The sequence below is a fragment of the Carcharhinus amblyrhynchos genome, chromosome 1 (assembly GCF_965287045.1).
Source record: "Carcharhinus amblyrhynchos chromosome 1, sCarAmb.v2.hapA, whole genome shotgun sequence".
Taxonomy (NCBI): Eukaryota; Metazoa; Chordata; class Chondrichthyes; order Carcharhiniformes; family Carcharhinidae; genus Carcharhinus; species Carcharhinus amblyrhynchos.
The window spans coordinates 13,370,137-13,397,077 of record NC_137324.1 but is presented as its reverse complement, the minus strand read 5'-3'; the positions used below and the strand labels follow the sequence as shown (position 1 = coordinate 13,397,077).

Below are 26,941 nucleotides of genomic sequence, written 5' to 3'. Positions count from 1 at the left end.
ACCATCCTGACTTGGAGAGGAACTTGCAGGTGGTGGTGTTCCCATGTATCTGCTATCCTTGTCCTTCGAGATGGCGATGATTGTGGGTTTGTAAGGTGCTGTCTAAGGATCTTTTGTTGAATGCTGCAGTGCATCTTGTAAGTGGTACACACTGCTGCTACTGAGCATTGGTGGTGGAAGGAGTGAATGTTTGTGGATGTGTTATGGATAGGCGAGAGACAGACAAATTGTGTTTGGAATTATTTTTACAGTATGCGTTGGCTTGTTTTGGCACTGACTTGTGGAAATAGTCCATGTAGAACATCAATCTGAAATATAAAGATCGCATTGAAAACTGAGATCAAGAGGAGGCTCAAACATATTGATAAATGAGACCTTTAGCTGTCTGCTGCTGGGGATGAACAATGTATTAAATGCATGATATAGATAGTCATAGAACTTTACTTGTCTTTTTCTTTAACCCATATCCCTCTACCCATCTCGTATGATCATATCCAAACCATTTCCAATGGAGTCTTTCACTTCTTCCCTCTCTTCGCCAGGCATCAATTACTTTTTGTGCGACTGGTGCAAGGCTTGGAGGAAAATATGTACTGTCGGCATTTAATTATTGGTCGAAGCGGGGTGGTTTGTGGAGGTGGCAGTGCTTTTTTTTTTGTACATTGCTGTGCAACTGCATGTCGATTCTCAGATTCCAGTCGGAGCTTTGAGCTTTCTTTACTGCTGCTCATATTGGGCGGGTAATGATCCGACATGCATTGGCTTGTGGGATGTCTGTTGCTAAAATTGAAGAATCAATTGATTTCTTTTTTACAATTTTGAATTGTCAATAATAAACCGGTGTGGAATTCAAATGATTTTTGATTAAAATAACAGTTTGAGTTTTTTTTTTGAAAGGCTAGCCAAGAAGGTAGATGAGGGCAATACGTTCAACGTTGTCCACATGGACTTTAGTGAGGCTAAATCGAACCAGGGCAGGACTTACTCAGTTAATGGTAGGGCATTGAGGAGAGTTATCGAACAAAGAGATCTAGGGGTACATGTTCATAGGTCCTTGAAAGTGGAGTCACAGGTGGACAGAGTGGTGAAGAAGGCATTTGGCATGCTTGGTTTCATTGGTCAGAACATTGAATACAGGAGTTGGGACGTCTTGTTGAAGTAGTACAAAACATTGGTAAGGCCACACTTGGAATACTGGTGTGCAGTTCTGGTCACCCTATTTATAGGATATTATTAAACCAGAAAGAGTGCAAAAAAGATGTACTAGGATGCTCCTGGACTTGATGGTTTGAGTTATAAGGACAGGCTGCATGCGCTGGAACCTTTTTTCCCTGGAGCATAGAAGGCTTAGGGATGATCTCAGATCATTAAAATAATTATAAGGTAGGTAGATAGTTAACATCTTTTCCCAAATGTAGAGTCTAAAACTAGAGGGCATAGGTTTAAGGCGAGAAATACAGAAGTGTTCTGAGGGTGGTGAATGTCTGGAACAAGCTGCCAGAGGTGGTGGTAGAGGTGGGTACAGTGCTGTCTTTCAAAAAGCATTTATGTGGGTAGTTGGGTGGGTAAGATGGGTATAGAGGAATATGGGCCAAATGCAGGCAATTAGGACTAGCTTAATGATAACTGGGTGACATAGGCAAATTGGGCTGAAGGGCCTGTTTCCATGCTGTAAACCTCTGACCGTGTGGACAATGTCGAATGTATTGCCCTCATCTACCTTCTTGGTTACCCTTTCAAAAAACTCAATCAAATTGTTATTTAAATCAAAAATCATTTGAATTCCACACCGATTTCATTATGACCTCTTTAGCTAAAAGTTGTAGCAGATCTGGAACTTGGTGAAAGCTGTGTCTGTACTGGGATATATATTGGAAGTTTATTTGTTGGTGTCACAAGTAGGCTTACATTAACACTGCAATGAAGCTACTGTGAAAATCTCCTCCTCCTAGTTGCCTCAATCCGGCACCTGTTCAGCTACACTGAAGGAGAATTTAGCATGGCCAATCTACCTAACCAGCACGTCTTTCAGACTGTGGGAGGAAACCGGAGCACCCACAGGAAACCCACACAGACGTGGCAGTACTCCACACAGAGTGACTCCAGCCAGGAATTGAACCCGGCTCCCTGCCCTGTGAGGCAGCAGTGCTAACCGCTGTGCCACTCTGCCACTTACTAAGCAAACAAAACCGGAGGAGAGCATATTAACTATACCAATAGGAAATAGATCGAGAGATATAGGAAAACAAAGAGGGAGTGAAAGGATAGAATTTCAAAAATAATCAGTGAAGAGAATTTATTCAGTGAGACCAGATGCCCAAGAGGAGATGATGATGATGATGATGATGATGTATCTGCAGAGGATGCAGTGAAAGTTGTGGGGATGCTTTAACTAATGTGCTTCAGTCTTTCCAAAATGTGGTACAGAAATTAATCCTAAATGTGCAAAAATCACATGAACTATTTTTATAATAAAAGATTACAGAAGCAAGTCATGTGGAGCATGACTTGCCCAGAACAAACTCACATTTAAGCTTAAGTTGGAACGTTATTTTATATTGCATTCAAAACCCAGAGGAGGAGTGTTTGTAACTTCACACATTCACGCACACACACACACGCATGGTCTTTGTTTGGAGGTGGTGGGGGGAAGCCAGGGTGGCAAGGAGGAATAGTAAAGGAGTTTTCCAACTAAAGAACTGCTGATATGAGTAGCAAGGTTAGCACCGCTGCCTCTCAGTATCAGGAACTCCCAGGTTCATTTCCGGCCTTGGCTCATTGTCGGTGTGGAGTTTGCATGTTCTCCCTGTGCCTGCATGGGTTTCCTCCCACAGTCAAGTTAGCTGGATTGGCCTAATGTGTGTAGGTTAGAGGATTAGCCATGGTAAATGTGTGGGGTAACAGGGACTGCGCCTGGGGTATATGTGGGTTAGGTTGATTGGCCATGCTAAATTGACCCTGGTGTCAGGGGGATTAGCAGGGTAGATGCGTGGGGTTGTGAGAATAGGGCCTGTGTGGGATTATGACTAGTACAGAATCGATGAGCTGAATGTCCTCCTGCACTGTTGGGATTCTATGCAATTGGGTGTGGATTCCGCAGATGAAATCAGTGTCCAGAGACTGGGTTAGTTCTGTAAGCAATGTTAGGAAATCTTCCAGCAGAGAAATACAGGCTTTGAGGAACTCTGAGATGGCAACCAACTGCTTGATCAGCAAAGGGCTGGAGTCCTTTCCGATTGATGTTAAAACATCAGACTGGGGATTTCTCAATCCTCAAAGGCATGTAGAGATTTCAGAATGGTCATCACGTTATGTCACCTCTCTTCTCGGTTATTTCCCAAAAGAATGTTCGTCTAGTGTCTGGAATGGGCTTTGATAATATCCCAGTCATTAGTTGTTGAAAGACTTTGAAGTTTATTTATTGGTGTCACAAGTCGGCTTACATTAACACTGCAATGAAGTTACTGTGAAAATCTCCTGGTTGCCATCCATTTTGAGAGTCTGGTGTCAGGAACCCATTGGCTAGGCAGACCCACTGATTCCACTAACAATAAGGTGAGCTTATCAGATGGAAATGATATTCCTTTGGTTCCCTCTTGAAATGAGCCCAGACAGCCCGACGTGTGATGTGAGTCTCTTAACGCTCTGCAGGGATAACGAGTTTCAATGTGCGAGTCTTCTGCTTTCTTTACTTTCACAGGATGGTATAATGCGACGAGAAGTAATACCAGCTGAGAAAATAATTATTTTGTTTTTTTAACTACAGGGGTTAGCTTCCAGGACAAAGGGCCAACTATGTGGTCATGTGACTTGTAGCAGCCTTTTTTGGTTTAGCAGGATTTCTTTTAGTGATCTTTTAAAAAAAAAGTTCCGTATTTCCTTTCATAAGCCAATAACTGACTCTTAACTGCCTTCTGTAATGGCCTAGATCAGGTCATGGGTAATTAGGGATGGACAATAATTGCTGGCCTTGCTGTGTAATAGCTTCCTATATTAGAAAGAAAGGTATACATCTATATGGCCCCTCTCACTACCTTGGGATGCTCCGAAGGCAGTTCATTACACTATTGGGTATATATCACCCAGTGGTGAGTTGGGTCACTATTACTGAAAACGCAGTAGCAATTTCACACAGATCAAAAGGATGGGGAATGAATGCTGACCTAGCTCGCAAAGCCTAGGTCTCCCTTGAATGAACAGTTAAAATAACGCTGCCACAAACAGCAAAATGGCAGTGAGCTAATAATCCATGTTTTACTGATTGTTGGTTTGAGGGAGAAATATTTCAGATTTATTTTAATGATCTGAGTGATTGCAAAGTGCGCCTTGCAGCTTGGGTTATGTGTTGCGCTACCAGTCATTGTGTCAGGTTTATTTTTTAGGTTTATTTATTATTGTCACAAGTAGGCTTACATTAACATTGCAATGAAGTTACTGTGAAAATTTCCTCAGTCCGGCGCCTCTTTGGATACACTGAGGGGGAATTTAGCACGGCCAATGCATCTAACCCGCTGTCTTTCAGACTCTGGGAGGAAACCAGAGCACACAGGGAGAACATGCAGACTCCGCACAGGCAATGACCCGAGCCAGGACATGGACCCGGGTCCTTGTTGCTGTGAGGCAGCAGTGCTAACCACTGTGCCACTATTGATGTAAATGTTAGCTGGTTCGGCTGGGTGACTGAGTTGAGGCTTCAAGCGAAGTGAAGTAAACATTAAGGGTGGGATCTTCCCGTCGCGCTCACCCAAAGACCGGATAATCCCGCCAAGGTCAGTGGACCTCTTCTTGGTCTGTGTTTTGTCCTCTACGATTCCTGTGGTGGGTGGGATGGGAAAATTCCACCCACCATCTTGCGTTTCTATAGCAACCTTGTAGCCTCCCAAGTTGATGCCAATGAGTAACATTTGGCAGGTCATCTTTGTTGTTATGTAGGAAACCTGGCAGCCAATTTGCGCACAGCAAGCTCCCACAGAACAGCGGCGTGAATATAAGATCATTGGTTTTAGTGATATTAGTTCAGGGAAAAATGTTGGCCAGAACATGGAGGGGGGGATGCCCTTTTGAATAGCTTCAAGGGAGCTTTTACACCCACCTGAGGTGACAGAAGGGCCTCAATTTAACATGTCACCTGAAAGACAGCACTAATGACAGTGCAGCACTCCCGCAGTACTGTCAAACTAGATTTCTATGCTTGGGTTTATTGAGTGAAGCTTGAACCTACACCTTCTGGGACAGAGATACGTTGAAATGTTCCATCGCAAAGTTCTGGACTGTTGCGACAGGGAGGGGGAATGCACGGTTGGTTAAAGGATTAATTAACTGTTTACATGGGCTCTGAGAAACCTGTAAGCTTGAGGTGACATGTTAGGGTTGGCAGTCCTTCAAGACTTCTGGAACTTCAAGATTTAATCTCTTGAATGCTATTGGGAGAAACACAAAAGAGAGTGACAAAAAAAAGATTGGACCTGGGTGACAAAGAGCTATTTGACTGGACGGGGTGGTTGGAATCGGGAGAACATGTGGCGAAATGAGAGGTGACCCGATAGAGGTGTATAAGATGTTGAAAGGTATTGATTGGGTGGGTTCTCAGAGGCTTTTTCCCCAGGGCTGAAATGATTGCTACGAGAGGACACAAGTTTAAAGGTGCTGGGGAGTAGGTACAGAGGAGATGTCAAGGGTAAGTTTTTCACTCAGAGGGTGGTGGGTGAGTGGAATCGGCTGCCATCGGTGGTGGTGGAGGCAAATTCGATAGGGTCTTTTAAGAGACTTCTGGATGAGTACATGGGACTTAATAGGATTGAGGGCTATAGGTAAGCCTAGTACGTAGCGATATGATCAGCGCAACTTGTGGGCCGAAGGGCCTGTTTGTGCTGTGGTTTTTCTGTGTTCTATGAAACCACTGAAACAGTCCTGGCAACCCACTGATCGATTTAGATAAAACCATATGTAGAGTGTTACGATAGTCAGGGGTTAGTTGGCTGGACAGCTGAGTTGTGATGCGCTGGTTCAATTCCTGTACCGGCTGGGGTTATTCATGAAGGCCCCGCCTTCTCAATGTTGCCCCTCGCCTGAAGTACAGTGACCCTCAGGTTAAATCAGTCAGCCCTCCCCCTCAAAAGGGGAGGGTGATGCTCCGGCGACATTTCATTTCAAGATAGTCAGCAATAAATCCAGTAGGGAATTTTGAAGGAGCTTCTTCACCCAAAGATGGGTGAGGATGTGGAACTTGCTGCCACAGGGGAGAGTGGTTGAAGTGAATAGTGTAGATGAATTTAAGGGGAAAGTAGACAAGTATACAAGGGAGAAGGGAATAGGCAATTCTGATGAGTTTAGATGAGAAGAGGCTCAATTGGAGCATTTACATTGTCACAGGTTGAGTCAAATGTTCTCCCTCTGTCCCACAGATCCTTTGGGAGATTGGGGATTATTGCATTACTCTGTCACCCACGGTTCACATTCCTCTAAGTCATGTCAACTCACCACTCTGCTCTCCTGTCCGCATATCCATCCATGGCCTTTTGCAATGTTCTAGCGAACCCCAATGCTAAGTGGAGGAACAGCACCCCATCTTCCGATTGGGCACTTTACACCCTTCTGGGCTGAACAATGAGTTCAAAAACTTCAGAGGATGAACTCTCTCTCCTCCACCTTCAACCCATCTCTATTTATTTTATTTAATTTCATCCATTTTGTCATCCATCTTTCTCAGTTCTATTTTTCCACTTCTCCATTCCGACTGTCCGCACCATCTCACCCCCTTCAGTGCAGTCCTTTAACAATCTGCAGCCCTGTTCTGCTATTCTGATCACTTAACAACACCTTCTCAGCCCTCTGTACATTTACATTTCTCCTCATTTACATTCTTTGTTCAATTCCATGCTACCCTAACCCCAATAGTATAAATCTCTGTTGACAAAGAATCATCCAGGCTTAAAACGTTGGCTCTATTCTCTGTCCACAGATGCCGTCAGACCTGCTGAGATTTTCCAGCATTTTCTATTTTTGCTTCAGATTCCAGCTTTTAGTTTTCCTGTAAGGTGGATGAGCCAAGTTCAAATCCCACTCCAGAGACTAAAACACACAAATCTCCAGGGCTGCATGAAGAGATGTTGCCTTCCAGATGAAACTTCAACTTGAGGCTCTCTCTCTCTATTGTCAGGTGGATTGGGAATGTCCCACGATACTAGTTTGAAGATGAATTATCCTTGGTTCCTTGGCCAATACTTAACTCTCAAACCAGTGTTACTAAAAACAGATTAACAGGTCATGAAGGGGCGGCATGGACAGGTTGGGCCAAAGGGCCTGTTTCCATGCTGTAAACCCCTTATCATTTAGAAGGAGGCCATTCGGCCCATCGTGTCTGCACCAACTCTCCCACTGCCCTAGCCCCATAACCCCACGTATTTATCCTGTTAATTCCCTAACCTACACGTCTCGGGACTGTGGGAGGAAACCGGAGCACCCGGACGAAACCTACGCAGACATGGGAAGAACATGCAAACTCCACACAGACAGTCACCCAAGACTGGAATTGAACCCGGGTCCCTGGTGCTGTGATTCAGCAGTGCTAATGATCACTGTGCCATCCTTACAGCAATGATTTTTTTTTAAAATTCCTATCTGAAGGTAAATCAAACATATCTAAACGATTTTAAAGGCTATTATGACAAGCAGATAAAAGGTGATCGTATACAGTCAAAGCAAACTATAAACTGACACTGAAAATATATTACGATACATTTAATACAGTGCATTTAAGAACATAAGAACATAAGAAATAGGAGCAGGAGTAGGCCATCTAGCCCTTCGAGCCTGCCCCGCCATTCAATAAGATCATGGCTGATCTGTCGTGGCTCAGTTCCACTTTCCCGCCCTCTCCCCATAACCCTTAATCCCTTCTCTTATCAAAAACCCATCAACCCGCTTCTTAAAAATATTTAGCGAGGCAGCCTCCACCACTTCAACGGGCAGAGAATTCCAGAGATTCACCACCCTTTGAGTGAAGAAGTTCCTCCTCAACTCCGTTCTAAACCGCCCCCCCTTTATCTTGAGGCTGTGCCCCCTAGTCCTACTGTCTTTTTTGAGCGGGAAGAGTCTCTCCACCTCTATCCTATCCATCCCATTCATCATCTTATACGTCTCAATGAGATCTCCCCTCATTCTTCTAAACTCTAACGAGTACAAGCCTAGTTTATTCAGCCTCTCCTCATAGCTCAACCCCCTCAACTCCGGTATCAGCCTAGTAAACCTCCTCTGCACTCCCTCCAGGGCCAAAATATCCTTGCGCAGGTGCGGCGCCCAAAACTGCACACAGTACTCCAGCTGCAGCCTCACCAATGCCCTATACAGCTGCAGCAAGACCTCCCTATTTTTATATTCAATCCCCCTCGCTATGAAGGCCAGCATCCCATTCGCCTTCCTGTTGCAGCTCTGTACTTTACACCATTCTGTTACAGATTTCCATTTTCTCCCCCCAGCCTTCCTATCTCATAATTTCATGCAATTACATCTTCCCAATCGTGGATTCTGAAAAAATACTGACTTTCTTTTTGAGATGTGAGTGACTGTGCGCCTCTGAAGTAACACTTCAGATCACACTGATTAAAGTTGTTTAGAAAAGCAACCCTGTACTGCCTTGTCGAGGGCGAATCCCGCAATAATCACACAAAGTGGGTAATTATTCTGCTTTTATCAGATCTCTCAAGTTGGCCCACAGGCGAATCCTCGAGTTGCAGTCACGTTCAGATATATTAACTCCATTCAGTACAAAGCACAGTCCACTTTCATTGCTCTCTGTTACACCCAACATAGCCCCAAGTTCCAGAAACAAACACGCACACAAATTCCATGAACACAATTACCTGAGGCCAGAGTCAAACTTGGGTTCCTGGAGCTGAGAGGCAGCAGTGCTTGTTAATTGTGTGCTGACATCTGCTTTAAAACCATCCTGGCAGCACACTGGGCCTGGGTTCAACTCCTGTCTTGGGTGACTGTCCATGTGGAGTTTATATATTTATTTATTATTGTCACAAGTAAGCTTACATTCACACTGCAATGAAGTTACTATGAAAAACCCGTAGTCGCCACACTCTGGCGCCTATTTGGGTACATTGAGGGAGAATTTAGCATGACCAGTGCACTTAACCAGCACCTCTTTGGAGTGTGGGAGGAAACTGGAGGAAAGGCACACAGACATGGGGAGAACGTGCAGACTCCACACAGACAGTGATCCAAGTTGGGAAGTGAACCCAGGTCCCTGGCACTGAGGCAATAGTGCTAATCACTGTGCCACGATGCCACCCCATTCTCCCTGTGTTTGTGTGGGTTTGTTCCAGTTTCTTCCCACACGACAAAGATGTGCAGATTAGATGGATTGGCCATGTTAAATTGTCCCTTAATATCCAAAGATGTGTAGGTTAGATGGATTCGCCACACTAAATGTGTGGGATTGTAGGGCAGAGGTACACTTTTTGGAAAGTAGGTGCAGACTCAATGGGCCGAATGGCCACCTCCTGCATTCTAGGGATCATAGAAACATAGGAAATAGGAGCATTACGATCAGGGCTGATCATCCAACTCAACAGCCTAATCCTGCTTTTTTCCCATAACATTTGATCCCATTCACCCCAAGTGCTATATCCAGCTGCCTATTGAATACATTCAATGTTTTGGCATTAACTACTTCCTGTGGTAATGAATTCCACAGGCTCACCACTCTTTGGGTGAAGAAATGTCTCCTCATCTCCGTCCTAAATGGTCTACCTCGAATTCTCGGACTGTGACCCCTGGTTTTGGACTCCCCCTCCATCAGGAACATCCTCCCTGCATCTATCCTGTCTAGACCTGTTAGGATTTTGTAAGCCTCTGAGATCCTCACCCCTCATTCGTCTGAACCCCAGCAAAAACAATCCTAACCTAGTCAATCTCTCCTCACATATCAGTTCTGCCGTCCCAGGAATCAGCCTGGTAAACCTTTGTTGTACTCCTTCGAGAGCGAGAACACCCTTCCTCCGGAAAGGAGACCAAAACTGCACACAATACTATAGGTGTGGCCTCACCAAGTCCTGTATAATTGCAACAACACATCCCTACTCCTGTACTCGAAACCTCTCGCAATGAAGGCCAACATACGATTGCCTTCTTTACCACCTGCTGCACCTGCACGCTTACCTTCAGTGACTGGTGCACAAGGACACCCAGGTCCCACTGCATACTCCCCTCTCCCAATTTCCAGCTGTTCAGGTAGTAATCTGCCTTCTTGTTTTTGCTTCCAAAGTGAATAAGCTCACATGTATCCAAATTATACTGCATCTGCCATTGATTAGCCCACTCACCCACCCTGTCCAGATCATGCGGAAAGATCTCTACATCCTCATCACAGTTCACCCTCCCGCTCAACTTGGTATCATCTGCAAACTTTGAGGTGTTACATTTTGTTTCCTCATCCATATGTTGAAGAATATATTGTGAATAGCTGGGGTCCCAACACCGACCCCTGTGGTACCCTGCTAGGTACTGCCTGCCAATTTGAAAAGCACCCATTAATTCCTACTCAATTCTTCTTTGGATTTAACTGCTTGAACATTCCAGGTTGATTGGCCTCTCAGCCTGGCTTGACAAGGTTGATGGACAGATGTGGCTCCCCGGGGCTTCAGAATATTTTGCGGGGGAGGGAGTTCCCATGACAACATGGGCACCTTGTGCTGGCTGCCTGAGATGGTTGGCAGCGAAATCAGCAGAACAAACACCCAGCGTAGCACTCCCTACGTGGCCTGGCATCGGGAAATGGCCAGGAGCTGAGGAAGGTTTCATTGGCATTCGAAGAATAATGCAGATTACAGAGAGAGAGGCCATTCTGTCCATCTTGGGCTCTCTGAATAACCCCACTCCCCAGCCCTTACAAATTTTGCCTCTTCAATGGACAAAAAAATTCCGTTTTGGAATTTAGTGACTCTCCTCCCTGGCAGCGCTTTCCAGATCACCAAAAACAAAACTCTCTGCAGCCACCAGTTCTTTTCCCAATTAGCTTAAATCTGCATCCTTCCCAATTCAGACGGTTTCTCCTCTGTTTTTTATTCATTTGTGAGACTTGGGCATCGCTGGCTGGGCCAGTATGTATTGCCCTTGGAGGGCATTTGAGAGTCATCCACATTGCTGTGGATCTGGAGTCACATGTAGGTGAGACCAGGTAAGAGTGGCAGATTTCCTTCCCTAAAGGATGCACGGTGGCACAATGGTTAGCACTGCTGCCTCTCAGTGCCAGGGATCCGGGTTCGATTCCTGGCTTGGGTCACTGTCTGCATGAAGTATGCATGTTCTCCCCATGTCTGCGTGGGTTTCCTCCGGGTTCTCTGGTTTCTTCCCGCAGTCTGAAAGGCCTGCTGGTTAGGTGCATTGACCGTGCTAAATTCTCCCTCAGTGTACCCTAACAGACGCCAGAGTGTGGTGATTTTCAGTAACTTCATTGCAGTGTTAATGTCACCTACTTGTGACATTAATAAATAAAACTTTAACATTAGTGAAACAGATGGTTTTCCTGACAATCGACAATGGTTTCATGGTCATTGGTAGATTCTTAATTCTAGATTTTTTTATTAAATGCAAATCACACCAGCTGCCGTGGCGGGATTCGATCCCGGGTCCCCAGAACATCAGCTGAGTTTCAGGATTAATAGTCTAGCTACAATACCATTAGGCCATTGCCTCACTTACTCTGTCCAAACCCCCCAACTTTGCTCATCTCCACTAAATCTCCCCTTCTCTGCTTCCAAGGGGAACAATCCCAGCTTCTCTTTCCTGCATAGCTCCCTGGTACCATTCTGGAAAATCTGCCCTGCACCCTCTTCAAAGCCTTGACATATGAAGAGAGAGACTGCATTGACTGGGCTCGTATTTACTGGAACTTAGAAGAATTTGAGGGGATCTCATGGAAATGTCTAAAATCCTGATGGGATTGGACAGGCTAGATGCGGGAAGAATATCTCCCATGTTGAAGTCCAGAGCAGGGGGGGTCACGGTCTAAGAATAACAGGTACCGCATTCAGGATTGAGATGAGGAAAAATCTCTTTACTCAGAGTTGTGGAACCTGTGTACCTGTGGAATTCTCTACCACAGAAAGATGTTGGAACATTAGATATGTTCAGGAGGGAGCAGGATGTGGCCCTTGTGACTAAAGGGACCAAGGTGTAGAAAGCGAGAGTGGGATACTGAAAGTATGATCATGGCTGAATCTGCACTGAGTGGTGGTACAGGCTGAAAGGGCCAAATGGCCTACTTCTGCACCTATTTTCTATGCTTCACAACGGATGCTGCCCAGCATTAGACACAGCACCTCCAGCTAAAGCTTAACAGCGGATCCCTAAAAGTTTGGGTGGCACAGTGGTTAGCACTGCTGCCTCACAGGACCAGGGACCTGGGTTCAATTCCCGGCTTGGGTCACTGCAGAGTTCTTCCCGTGTATGTGCGGGTTTCCTCCAGGTGCTTGGGTCCCCCTGCTGCCCCCCCCCCCAAACACACACACACACACACACACACACACACACAGTCTGAAAGACATGCTGGTTAGTTACATTGAGTGTGGCGACTAGGGGAAATTTCACAGTAACTTCATTGCAGTGTTAATGTAAGCCTACTTGTGACACTAAATAAAATAAACTTTAAGTTTAGCCCAGCTCCCTTGCTTGCTTACCCTTTTTCTTTTTTTTAAGGCAAGTATATTTTGTCGTTGAATGTGACAGTGGGGCAGTGAGTGCCTTTATATACACTTGACGCCTACTTAATTCAAAGTTACTTAACTTTAAGCTGTTTAGGGCAAATTAATTGATCCTTCTCATTTCTTTTCTGGATCTTTAATTGCCACGTTGCTGTTGTTTAATTATGCGGTTTAATTCAAATCATTGCATACTTCCATTATTTTTAGTACAGCAAGTGACTTTGCAGCAACAAACTAATGTTCTGGTCCCAGTTCGGACCCACACTTGCATCTGTGATGTTATCTTTGTGGAATTTTGTGTTTTATGTAATCAAAAGGATTGATGTGGATTGCCCTAATTTGGAAGGGCAACATTTCAATCCCAGCACTAACAATGTCTGCCTTAGTTCTCCGATTGCAAATACCATTAAATGCCTGAAGGTCAGGAGGCCACGACATCCAGGGGCTTACCTGGTTGCAAGGGCTAACAGTTTTGTCAAAGGAGGAAAATAAAGAACCCATAATGTATTCAAACATAGAACAGTACAGTAAGTAGTTTCACAACACCGGGTTAAAATCCCAACCGGTTTATTTGGAATCACGAGCTTTCGGAGCGCTGCTCCTTCGTCAGGTGAGTCATTCCAAATAAACCTGTTGGACTTTAGCCCGGTGCTGTGAGACGACTTACTGTGCCCACCCCAATCTCCACGTCATAGAACAGCACAGCACAGGAACAAGCTCTTCGGCCTACAATGTTGTGCAGAAGATGACGAAAGATTAAACAAATCCCTTTTGCCTCTGTTGGTCCATATCCTGCTATTTCAAGCCTGTTCATGTGCTTATCTAAAAGCCCCTTAAATTCCCTCTGTCTTGACTACCCTGGCAGTGCATTCTAGGCGTCTACCATTGCCCCCTCACATCTCCTTTGAATTTTCCCCCCTCCTCACCTCAAACGCATGTCCCCGTAGTATTAGACATTTCAACTCTTGGGGGGAAGATTCTGACTGCCAACTCTATCTACGCAGCCCTATTTTTCATACACATTTGTTGTAGTTAATGGTTATCAGAGTATGCTGGAGAATGAACTAGCAGTGTGTGTATTCCATTGCGTTAATGAGTGTTTGTATTCTAGTGTGTTGGTGTGTCTGGCCAGAATGTAATAGAATTAATTCTCTAGTAGAATGCAAGACGGGGCATGGGGGTGTACCATTATGTTGGGACTTGCTGGACTGGAGGCCCAGTGGCATGGTGCTGCCCCTCAGAGCTGGCATGTGGCTGGCAGCAGAGGAATGGAATGGAGCCAGTGTTGTCACTAGGACGTGCTCATTGACTCGCTCACTAAGATTCATCAAGCTCGGAACGTGCTCTAATTTACCATCTGTCACCTTTTCTTGAATTCAACGAGTATCACACGGGGATCACAGGCTGCCTGGTCGCCAACTGTTTACTGTTGGTGATAGCCAGGCGAGGCCCCCTGCTCCCAAGTGGAGGTCAGCAATTTCAAATTCTGACTGGAAACGTTGGATGCAACTGGAAAGGTGGGCACGGTCTCTGCGATGTACCCAACCCCCCTTCCCCCTCCCTTCCCCCACCCCTCTCCGGGGGAGGGGGTGTGGTCCCTGTGACCCCACTGGAGGTGGGGGATAGAGGAAGAGAGGGGCTGAGGGAGTGGCCAGTGGATTAAGTTCTGAGGGTCAGGCCAGAGGGGGTTCGGGGGGGAGGGAGGGGCGTTCCTGATTGCAATCAGATATTGATTTTCATGATCTCCAATCCACACTGCACTGAACAAAGGCCCACAGCAGCTCCATCTCGAAGTGACAGGCAATCTCCTTCAAAAGGCTTTGGCCCTTTTTAACAGATAGTTTGATTGGAATCTTTTGCCTCTTCGTTTGCTGTTATTTTCTCCTCTTCTTTGCCTGGTTCACCCATCCCTTTCTCTGTGTGTGTGTGTCTCTCTCTCTCTCTCTGTCCCTTCTCTCGCGCGCGCTCTCTCTCTCTCTCTGTCTTTCTCTCCCTCTCTCACCCACCTCTTGTCTCTGCAACCCTTTTCCCCCAGCCCTGTTTCCGAGTGAATAATTCTTATCGCTTGCAGAAAATAAAACTTGCCGTCTAGCTGAAGATTAATAAAAACCCAAGTTGGCCATTTCGTCACCAAGGCGACCTGGTTCCCTGTCATTCCCGTTACCCTTGTCAACCATGACAGTGTCCTGGGCATGGGGCCCACATGTGAAATGCTGATCTTGTCAAAGAAAGATAACCATCTCACCTGATTTAATGATGGATTGCACTTTGTCCCAGGAGAGAACCAGATGGAAGGTTAACACGATGAACATTAAGTATCTATAAGATGGTTTGTTAACAATGAGAGTGCGGAATAATTAACTTCAGGCACAATGCAGCAGTTGTCAAATAATTACAATGTTCAGAATTGCTTCACCTACTCCTACACACAGTGAGACTGCTCTTAATTATAAACTCTGCACGGAGCCAGTGAGAAAGACACGACAGACTAGTAAGTGGCAAGTGTTGATGTCAGGTGGGTGGGTTGGTAGATTTCTGAACAAGCAGTCTGTCTGTAATTTTTATTTTGGAGGGGCCTTTGGTAGAGGGACAGGCCTGAGGTGGAGGGAAGTACAGGGTGCCTGAGCTGTGGGGGAGACACAGTAAAAAGTCTGACAACACCAGGTTTTAGTCCAACCTATTTATTTGATAATATTCTCACTAGCTTTCGAGGGGACAGCCTCTTCGTCAGGTGAATGGAGAGTTCTGGCCTCAGACAGAGCATATAAAGCACAGACAGTTTAGAGATTACTGATTAAAATGCGAATCCTTACACCTAACCTGCTGTTCAAGACCTGAAGTGGCTGACAATGTGAGTGGTAGGAGCACTGATCACAGTTTAAAGAGATGTGTATTGTCTCCAGACAGTACAGTAAGTGAGGTTTTGCAAACCCAGGCCATTGGTGAGGAAGTGCAGAAACTTGTGATTGAGGTTTGGGTCTGCATTGATGCTTGGGCCTGTGGTGGATTAGCACAGGGCCTTGAGGTGTGGAAGGAGGTCTCAGGTAAGTGGAGAAGCCTGTGGTGGAGGAGGGGTCTACGGCATGGCAAGCCAGGCTTCCGAAATCAGAGCGGCTTTGAGATCAAATAAAATTGAACAAGGATTCGTAGAATCAGAGGTTTACAGCACGGAAACAGGCCCTTCAGCCCAACTTGTCCATGCCGCCCTTTTTTTTAAACCCCTAAGCTAATCCCAATTGCCTATATTTGGCTCATACCCCTCTATACCCATCTAACCCATGTAACCATCTAAATGCTTTTTAAAAGACAAAATTGTACCCGCCTCTACTACTATGTCTGGCAGCTTGTTCCAGACACTCACTGCCCTCTGTGAAAAGATTGCCTCTCTGGCCACTTTTGTATCTCTCCCCTCTCACCTTAAACCTATGCTCTCTAGTTTTAGACTCCCCTATCTTTGGGATAAGATATTGACTGTCTAGCAGATCTGTGCCCCCCATTATTTTATAGACCTGTAAGATCACTCCTCAGCCTTCTATGCTCCAGGAAAAAAAAAGCTCTAGTCTATCCAGCCTCTCCTTTTAAGTCCTAGTAAATCTTTTCTGCACGCTTTCTAGTTTAATAATATCCTTCCTATATGAGAATTGCACACAGTATTCCAAGTGTGGCCTTACCAATGTCTTGTACAACTTCAACAAGACATCCCAACTCCTGTATTCAATATTCTGACCAATGAAACCAAACATGCCCAATGTCTTATTCACCACTCTGTCCACCTGTGACTCCACTTTTAAGGAGCTATGAACATGTACCCCTAGATTTCTGTTCTGTAACCCTCCCCAGTGCCCTACCATTAACTGAGTAAGTCTTGCCCTGGTTCAATCTACCAAAATGCATCATCTCGCGTTTATCTAAATTAAACTCCATCTGCCATTTGTCAGCCCAGTGGCCCAATTGGTCAAGATCCTGTTGCAATCAGAGACAACTTTCTTCACTGTCCACTATGCCACCAATCTTGATATTATCTGTAAACTTACTAACCATGCCTCCTATATTCTCATCCAAATCATTAATATAATTGACAAATAAGTGGACCCAGCACAGATCCCTGAGGCACACCACCAGTCACAAGCCTCCAGTTTGAAAAACAACTCTCTCCAATTACTCTGCCAGAAGCCAATTTTGTATCCATTTAGATACTTCACCCTGGACCCCGTGAGATTTAACCTTATGCAACAACCTACCATGTTAAAGGCCTTGCTGAAATCCATGTAGACAACATCACCTGCACTGCCCTCATCTACTGTCTTGATTACCCCTTCAAAAAAACTCAATTAAATTTGTGAGACATAAGAACATAAGAAATAAGAGCAGGAGTAGGCCATCTAGCCCTTCGAGCCTGCCCCGCCATTCAATAAGATCATGGCTGATCTGTCGCTGCTCAGTTCCACTTTCCCGCCCTCTCCCCATAACCCTTAATCCTCTCTTATCAAAAACCCATCAACCCGCGTCTTAAAAATATTTAGCGAGGTAGCCTCCACCACTTCAACGGGCAGAGAATTCCAGAGATTCACCACCCTTTGAGTGAAGAAGTTCCTCCTCAACTCCGTTCTAAACCGCCCCCCTTTTATCTTGAGGCTGTGCCCCCTAGTCCTACTGTCCTTTCTGAGCGGGAAGAGTCTCTCCACCTCTATCCTATCCATCCCATTCGTCATCTTATACGTCTCAACGAGATCTCCCCTCATTCTTCTAAACTCTAACCAGTACAAGATTTTCCACTCACCAAAGCCATGCTGACTGTCCCTAATCAGTCCTTGCGTCTCTAAAGGCCTGTAGCTCCTGTCTCTCAAACTACCTTCCAACAATTTACCCACCACAGATGTGAGGCTCACTGGCCTGTAGTTCCCAGGCTTTTCCCTGCAGCCCTTTTTAAACAACGGCGCAACATTTGCCACTCTCCAATCTTCAGGCACCTCACCCGCGACTATCGATTGTTCAAGTATCTTTCCCGAGTTGAAGAGATGATTTGAACTACCTTGGCCCTGTTTCCACAGATTACCTCCCCCCACCCCTGCACCCCCCCACCCCCGCACCCCCCCCATCACACCAAACTCTAAGGTCTCTCCTTTTAACTCCAGTCCCTTACACATTCCTGATTTGAATTGCTCCACTATTGATGACCAGGCCTTTAGCTGCTGAGGATTGAAGCAATGGCAATCCCTTCAGGCACTCTGTGTCCTCTTTAAACCCAATTCCTGTTCTGATCTTCTGGTCATCTTTTAATAGCTCATTACAATTTCAGACAATTCAAAACTGTGAGAATGATGGTGATAGTCTTCGAGAGGACAGCTATGGGCTGGGGGAATGGGTGGGTACCTGGCAGGTGGAATTTAATGCAGAGAAGTGTAAAATGATACATATTTTGGTAGTTTTTTTAGTGTCACAAGTCAGCTTATATTAACACTGCAATGAAATTACTGTGGAAATCCCCTAATCGCCACACTCCAGCACCTATTCAGATATTTTTTAACCATTTTCTCAATCTGTTCTGCTACCTTTTAATGACTGCACACGTACTGTCCCGGATCCCCCTGATCCTACACCCCTGCAGAATTATATCCTTTATTTCCTCTCTCGTTCTCCTATTGGTGGCACAGTGGTTAGCACTGCTGCCTCACAGCACCAAAGACGCAGGTTCTGTGTGGGTTTCCTCCGGGTACTCCGGTTTCATCCCACAGTCCAAAGATGTGTGGGTTAGGTTGATTGGCCATGCTAAGAAATTGCCCCTTAGTGCCCAGGGATGCGTAGGTTAGGGGGATTAGTGGGTAAAATATGCAGGGATATGGGGTTAGGGCCTGGGTAGGATTGTGTTCGGTGCAGACTCGATGGGCTGAAGGGTCTCTTTGTGCACTGTAGGGCTCTATGATACTCTATGTTCTATGATACACGGAGGAAGAATTTAGCACAGCCAATGGCTTCTTTCAGACTTTGGAAGGAAACTGGAGCACCCAGAGGAAACCCACACAGACACTGGGAGAAAGTGCAAACAGACAGTGACCCAAGCTGGGAGTCGAACCCATGTCCTTGGCGCTGTGAGGCAGCAGTGCTAACCACTGTGCCACCGTGCCGTCGATAGGAGAACAAGAGAGGAAATAAAGGATATAATTCTGCAGGGGTGTAGGATCAGAGGGATCTGGGACAGTATATGCACAGTCACTAAAGGTAGCAGAGCAGATTGAGAAAATGGTTAAAATATTCAGTGGGGTCTTGGGCTTCATAAATTGAGTCATTGACTACACAAGCAGGGAAGATGTGACAAATCTTTCTGAAATACTGGTTCACCTTCAATGGGAGCATTGTGTCCAGTCTTGGGCATCTCACATTGGCGAGAGAATGGAAGCTGTAGAGAGGATGCAGCAAGATTTGCAAGAATGGTTCCAGGGTGGTACAGTGGTTAGCACTGCTGCCTCACAACGCCAGCGACCTGGGTTCAGTTCCTGGCTTAGGTCACTGTCTGTGTGGAGTTTGCACATTCTTTGTGTGGGTTCCCTCCTGGGTGCTCCAGTTTTCTCCCACAGTCCAAAGATGTGCAGGTTCAGTGAACTGGTCATGCGGAGTTGCCCATTTTGAGTTCCAAGATGTGTAGGTTAGATGGATTAACTATGCTAAATGCATGAGGTACGGGGATAGGGCAGGGGGGGAAAGGCCCTGGATAAGGTACTCTGTCACAGAGAGTTAGTTAGGGGGATTGAGGGGGGGGGGAGGGGAGCTAAATATGTGGAGTCACAGAGATAGGGCCTGGTATAATGGACAGTTGGGGCAGAACTGATGGGCTGATTGGCCTCCCTTGGAATTGTATGAGGAACTTCAGATTAGGGATGATGGGATTGTTCTTGGAGAAGTGAGGGTTGAGAGGAGATTTGATAAGGGATTCGGATCATGCGGTGCCTGGACAGAATGGTCAGAGAGAAAATGTTCGGCCAAAGGATGGGGAACCAGAGGGCACAGGTTTAAGGTGATTGGTAAAAGGAGGAGGAGCGATAAAAGGAATCACTTTCTTACGCAGCCAGTGGTTAGGCTCCGGAATGCCAATAGTGCGGTGGGGGCAGATTCAGCTGTGGTTTCCAAAGCGCAGTTGGATGAACAGTTGAATGGAGGGCTGGGGGAAGAACTTGCAAGACTTTGGAGCAAAAGCAGGAGAATGGGACCAGGTGAGTTGCTCCCGCAGGGACAAGATGCGGAGATGAGCCCCACTTTCGGATTAACCATGATCTTATTGAATGGTGGTGCAGACTCGGTGGGCCGAATGGCCTAATCCTGCTGCTTTTTTTTTTAACGTCCTTGTATTTACCTGAAACCTCTGGTCATGCTGTGTGAAGATTTGTTTCCTGACCTTGTCCTTGATCAGCTTCCCTCCCAGCCCCGCAGTTCTGAGACTTTAAATAGAAATAGTGTTCGTGATGAGGAAGAAAAGACTTTTATTTTTGGTGTGGCGATTTGATGATTTTTTTTGTTAAATTCCATTTGGAGTGAAGGTGGTAAATGTTGGGTCACATGGTTACACACCTCCCAGATTGTGTTACCAGAGTTGACAACATAAGAACATAAGAACATAAGAAATAGGAGCAGGAGTAGGCCATCTAGCCCTTCGAGCCTGCCCCGCCATTCAATAAGATCATGGCTGATCTGTCGTGGCTCAGTTCCACTTTCCCGCCCTCTCCCCATAACCCTTAATCCCTTCTCTTATCAAAAACCCATCAACCCGCGTCTTAAAAATATTTAGCGAGGTAGCCTCCACCACTTCAACGGGCAGAGAATTCCAGAGATTCACCACCCTTTGAGTGAAGAAGTTCCTCCTCAACTCCGTTCTAAACCGCCTCCCCTTTATCTTGAGGCTGTGCCCCCTAGTCCTACTGTCTTTTTTGAGCGGGAAGAGTCTCTCCACCTCTATCCTATCCATCCCATTCATCATCTTATACGTCTCAATGAGATCTCCCCTCATTCTTCTAAACTCTAACGACCCTAACTTTGTCCATATGGTGGCACAGTGGTTAGGAACCCAGGGACGCGGGTTCGATTCCCGTCTTGGGTCACTCTCTCTGTGGAGTTTGCACGTTCTCCGCCACCATTTCCTCCGAGTGCTCCAGTTTCCTCCCACAGTCCGATGGGAACAGTGTCTCTCTGACCACTCTGTCCCGACCCCGCGCGATCCAGTCCCACCCGTTGGCCATGCTATAAGTTCTCCCTCGGCGTACCCAAACAGTGTGGCGACTAGGGGATTTTCACAGTAATTTCATTGCAGTGTTAATTTTTTATTTTAAAATAAAAAATAAATTTATTTATTATGACGCTAATAAATAGACTTTTCTTGGGGCAATGCTGCAACCTCTTTAGTGTTCCCCTGAGCCATCGGACTGGGAGAAAGATGCTCAATGTTAGGGGGAGAACGTGAAGAAACACAGAAGGAAATGTAATCTCCAAATATCCTGTGTGCGAGTTGATACCTGTGAGAATCTTGGATCAATTTTGGTGCATTTGCTCTGAATGGCCTACACTGACACCTGCTGGAATAGGTGGGAAAGCACACCCCAGTACCAGCATTACAACTCAGCACACTCCCTTCCTTAGAACTCTGGCTTTCTGCCCTCATATTATCCCACACTTTTCACCTCTGAACAAAGCCCAGACGGGCTGAGGTGTGTTCCAGTTTATATTCCTCCTGAAAGCATTTGACCACCGTCCTGTTTCTCCCCTTTATTGCACCTACACTGAGGCACATACAGACATTGTACAGCATCCTATACACCATCAGCCCAAGCAAACAAGGCAGCATTAGCTGCCCATCCTCAGTTATTCCAGAGACGTTAAGGGTCAACCACCAAGAGTGGGACTGGAGTCAGTGTTCGCAGGTTCTCTAAAGGACATCTGGGGACTATAGAATCCCAGTAAGAAGTCTCTCAACACCAGGTTAAAGTCCAACAGGTTTATTCAGCAATAAAAACCACTAGCTTTCGGAGCGCTGCTCCTTCGTCTGGTGAGTGGGCACTTCAACCTGGTGTAGTGAGACTTCTTACTTTGTTTATCCCAGTCCAACGTCGGCACCTCCATATCATGACTATAAAGTCCTACAGTGCAGAGGAGACCATTCGGCCCATCGACTCTGCACCAACCACAATCCCACCCAGGCCCTGTGCCCACGTGCAGTTATCCTGGCTAGTCCCCCTGCAAGTATGGGGCAGTTTGGCATGGCCAATCCACCTAACCCGCACGTCTTTTGGACTGCGGGACAAAACTGGAACATCTGGAGGAAACCCATACAAACACGGGGAGAACATGCAGACTCTAAACAGTGACCCAAGCTGGGAAAACCTGGGTCCCTGCTGCTATGAGGCAGCAGTGCTTGCCACCATGTCGCCCTAGTTGGGTTCTGTGCCACTGTTGATGCTCCATGTACAATCCTCCTTTCACCCTATTTCATCCCCCTTCCTCGGAAAACTGGGCTGGTTCAGTTGATTGGCCACACTAAATTGATCCTTTACCAGGGGAATTAGCAGGCTGAATATGTGGGGTTGTGGGGATAGGGCTTGGTGGGGTTGTGGTCAGTGCAGGCCCGATGAGCCAAATGGCTGCCTCCTGCACTGTAGGGACTCTATGATGATTGACACCCTTCCATTCTTTCTCCCAAGCTATTCACCTCAACCACTTCCCATGACGGTGAGTCCTCACTGCACCTTTCCTGGGAGAAGTTTCTCCTGAATTCACGATTGGCTTCATTAGTGACCAGCTTGTATTCACGGCCTTGAGTAATGGACCTCCCCCTGAAGTAGAAACATCTTCTCAACCTATCAGATCCCCTCCCAAAATTAACGATCTCCATCAGGCCACACCTCAGTCTTCCTCTTATAGGTCTTATGAGGAAAGGTTGAGGGAGCTGGGGCTTTTCTCTTTAGGGTGGAGGAGGATGAGAGGTGACTTAATAGAGGTTTATAAGATGATGAGGGTGATGGAGTGGATGTGCAGAGACTATTTCCTCGGGTGGATGTAGCTGTTACTAGGGGGCATAACTATAAGGTTCATGATGGGAGATATAGGAGGGATGTCCGAGGTAGATTCTTCGCTCAGTGTTTGGGGTGTGGAGTGGACTGCCTGCTGTGATAGTGGAGTCGGACACTTTAGGAACTTTCGAATGGTTATTGGATAGGCACATGGAGCACACCAGAATGATAGGAAGTGGGATAGCTTGGGTTCGGATATAGTTCGATACAACATTGAGGACCGAAGGGCCTGTACTGTGCTGTAATGTTCTATGTTCCCTTTGCGAGAGAAGCGAGAGCCAGCCTTTCCTGATCATTGGGCCCTCAAGTTGCACTGTCTTCATTTTTGAAAGATTTTTAAAGTTTTTTTTATTAGTGTCACAGGTAGGCTTACAGTCAATGACGTTACTGTGCAAATCCCCTAGATGGACAGCAACCTAGGTGTGGGGCAATCATCTTTCAATAAATTCAAAGGGTACAGAGGAGATTTACAAGGATGTTGCCTGGACTGGGAGGCATGCCTTATGAAGTTAGGTTGAGGGAACTGGGTCTCTTTTCCCTGGAGAGACGTAGGTTGAGAGGCGACCTGATAGAGGTTTATAAAATGTTGAGAGGAATAGATAGGGTGGATTCTCAGAGGCTATTTCCCCGGGTTGAAATGGTCGCTACAAGAGGACACAGGTTTAAGGTGCGGGGAGGAAAGTACAGAAGTGATGTTGGGGTAAGTTTTTCACTCAGAGGGTGGTGAGTGAATGGAATCGGCTGCCGTCAGTGGTGGTAGAGGCGAACTCGCTGGGGTCTTTTAAAAGACTTCTGGATGAGTATATGGGGTTTTATGGGATTGGGGGTTATAGATAGGTGTTGATGTGATCGGCGCAACTCGTGGGCCGAAGGGCCTGTTTGTGCTGTAGTGTTCTATGTTCTATGTTAAATTCAAGGGAAGGCGATGGCCCAGTGGACCTATCACTATTAATCCACAAATTCAGCTAATGTTCTGGGGGACCCCGTTTCGAATCCTGCCACAGCTGATGGTGGAATTTGAATTTCAAAAAAAAAATCTGGAATTAATTTTTGGAAAAACCCATCTGGTTCACTGATGTCCTTTGGAGAAGGAAATCTGCTGTCCTTATCTGGTCTGGCCTACATGTGACTCCAGAACCACAGCAATGTGGTTGATTCTTAAATGGCCAAGCTGGTGGCTCATTTCAAGGGCAATTAGGGGTGGACAACAACTGCTGGCCCACCCAGAGATGCCTATATCCCATGAATGAATTTTAAAAAAACACTGTATAATTCTCACTGGAGAACAATACACACAGTGGTTACGCTACTGGACTGGTTATTCAGAGGCCTGAACCTGTGAATCAGATCTAGCGGAGAATTTAAGTTCAATTATTTAAATATTTTTTAATTCATTCATGGGTGTCACTGGCCAGCCCGTTGCTGGTTGCCCTTGAACTGAGTGTCTCGCAAGACCATTTGAGTGGGCAATTGAGAGTCAACCACATTGCTGTGGCTCTGGAGTCACATGTAGGCCAGACCGGGTAAGGACGGCAGATTTCCTTCCCTAAAGAACAAGAGTGAACCAGATGGGGTTTTCTGACAATCGACGATGGCTTCATGATTCATACTGTATAACTGGCTGTTTCTCCCTCGTCCATATTCATGCAAAGTGTCCTGATGAGCGCAAGATTAAAAGCTTCAACACGTCTCTCTTTTTTCAGCAATACTCCACTTCTGTACTGTCAAAGGACTATAAACAGTTTAGATTCACTGATCAGGGAAAGACTAACTTGACTCATTCAATGGACTTTGGTGGTGTCCCTGTCACAGCCATTCTGTGTGACAAACCATAGAGTCAGTCATTTTTTTTTTTATTCATCTGTGGGACATGGGCATCACTGGCTGGCCAGCATTTATTGCCCATCACTAGTTGCCCGAGGGCAGTTGAGAGTCAACCACATTGCCGTGGCTCTGGACTCACATGTAGGCCAGACCAGGTAAGGACGGCAGATTTCCTTTCTTAAATGACATTCGTGAACCAGATGAATTTTTCCAATAATCGACAATGGTTTCACGGTCATCAGTAGATTCTTAATTCACTTTTTTTTTATTGCATTCAAATTCCACTATCTGCCGTGGTGAGATTTGAACTTGGGTTCCCCAGAGCATTGGATAAAAGCAAATTACTGCGGATGCTGGAATCGGAAACCAAAAGAGAAAACACCGGAAAATCTCAGCAGGTCGTGCAGCATCTGTAAGGAGAGTTGCTTCCAGACCTGCTGAGATTTTCCAGCATTTTCTGTTTGGGTTCTCCAGAACATTCACTGAGATTCTGAATCAGTAATCCAGCGGTAATACTACTAGGCCATTGCGCCACCCCCCCCCGCTCCCCCACCCAAGTTGTACAGTACAGAAAAGGCCCTTCGGCCAACTCCATTCTCAGATCTCTCTATGGAGAAAACACTGCTCACATTTCCCCATGACTTTTTCAACTGATAATTCCTCACTGGGCTACGGGGTGAATGGAGATCAGCAAGGTTCCAGAAGGTGACATATAGCACATTTCATGACCTCTGGACATCCAAAAATGCTTTGTAGCCAAGTGTATCATTAGTGTTCTAATGTAAAATGATGCAGCCAAAGGATGGTCAAATGACTGGCTAATCTGTTTTAGTGAGACGTGTTCATAGAATCCCTACAATGCAGAAGGAGGCCATTTTGGCCCATCAAGTTTGCACCAACTATCTAAAAGAACCTGGGCCCACTCTCCTGTCCTATCCCCCTACATTGATCATGGCAAATCCACCTAATCTTGGGACACTAAGGGACAATTGAAAATGGCCAATTCACCTGGCCAGCACATCTTTTGGGCTGTGAAGAAACCAGAGCACCTGGAGGAAACCCACGCAGAGACGGGGAGAATGTGTAGCCTCCGCACAGGCGCCCAAGCTGGGAATCGAACCCAGGTCTCTGGTGCTGTGAGGCAGTGGTGCTGACCACTGTGCCACCATGTTGAAAGAAGTCTCTCAACACCAGAATAAAGTCCAATAGGTTTATTCGGTAACAAACGCCACTAGCTTTTGGAGTGCTGTTGGAATAGAGTTCTGAAAGCTAGTAGCATTTGTTACCAAATAAACCTGTTGGACTTTAATCTGGTGTTGAGAGACTTCTTACTGTGTTTACCCCAATCCAATGCTGGCATCTCCACACCATGGCTATCATACTACCCCAGCACTAAGCGTATATGCGAGTTCTAGAGAATGAATGGAAAGTGGCTCAATGCATCAGCTAGTTCCCTGTAAGTCAAATCACGAGCAGTTTATCCGAAGCCCGCGGAAATCTACATGTCCCGTCTTGTGTTTCAGACCGGCTCCACGGAACCCCCATGCTGTTGGAAGGCGTCAAGTGCATAGGCTCCGAACCAGAGTACGACTCCGAGCAAAGTGACTGGCAGGGATTTGATTAGCGGACGCCAGGACTGCCTGCTCCATTCAACTATGAAGCCACGCCTTGTTACCGCACAATGTTGCACTCGCTAAGCTGTGAAATAACCCGCAAAGTTTTAACTATAATCGAAGATTGGTCTTTCTCGCTCTCCCTCTTTATTTTGGTACTTCAGTATTCTGCTTGTAAACGTAACGTCCCCATTTGAGGGGGAGGGGGGTTTGGGTTGAAGAGTGCAAAGGAAGTGTCAGCAAATGTGTCTTTGGAAATATTGTGGGAACTGTCTGTGTTGCCATACATGGGATGATTCAGGGGATTATATGTATTGAATGTATAATGGAGTACAATGCAGAATGTGTTTATTTTGTCATATCAGAGAAATAAATAAATGAAATCCATTCTTAAAGAGCTTGCATTTATTTTAACTTGCACTCCTGCCAGAATGCCTTCAGTCCACAAATGTGTGTGTCTCTGACAAGACTCCGGTTTTAGCCCACTCTTTATTGCCCTCGGTAGTGGTGAGCTGCTGGCTTAGCTGACAGGCTTGCTAAGCCATTTCAGAGGGCAGACATGTGGGCGGTGAAGCACGTAGGGGGCGATCTCACCAATAAGATTTTTAAGTGCCAACCAAGTGTGAGAGATTCAGATCTGTTCTTTTTTCGGCGAGGCCACAAATGAAATCTTGCGCCACTTTGTGAAAAAAGTGATGCACGATCTGATTCCCGCCAGTAGAGGGAGTAGGTAGTCAAT

The 26,941-nt window shown here is 46.0% G+C and overlaps 1 protein-coding gene across 1 annotated transcript in view; it reads left to right on the top strand.

Annotated features, from left to right (window-relative positions):
- The window catches only part of adisspb (adipose secreted signaling protein b), a 131,496-nt gene extending 104,907 nt beyond the window's left edge, over positions 1 to 26,589 (top strand). The window contains exon 5 of the mRNA XM_080197067.1: positions 26,113 to 26,589. Coding sequence (XP_080053193.1) covers positions 26,113 to 26,213 — 101 coding nt within the window. The 3' untranslated portion in view covers positions 26,214 to 26,589. The remainder of the gene's footprint in view (positions 1 to 26,112) is intronic.
- Positions 26,590 to 26,941: the final 352 nt, after the last annotated feature.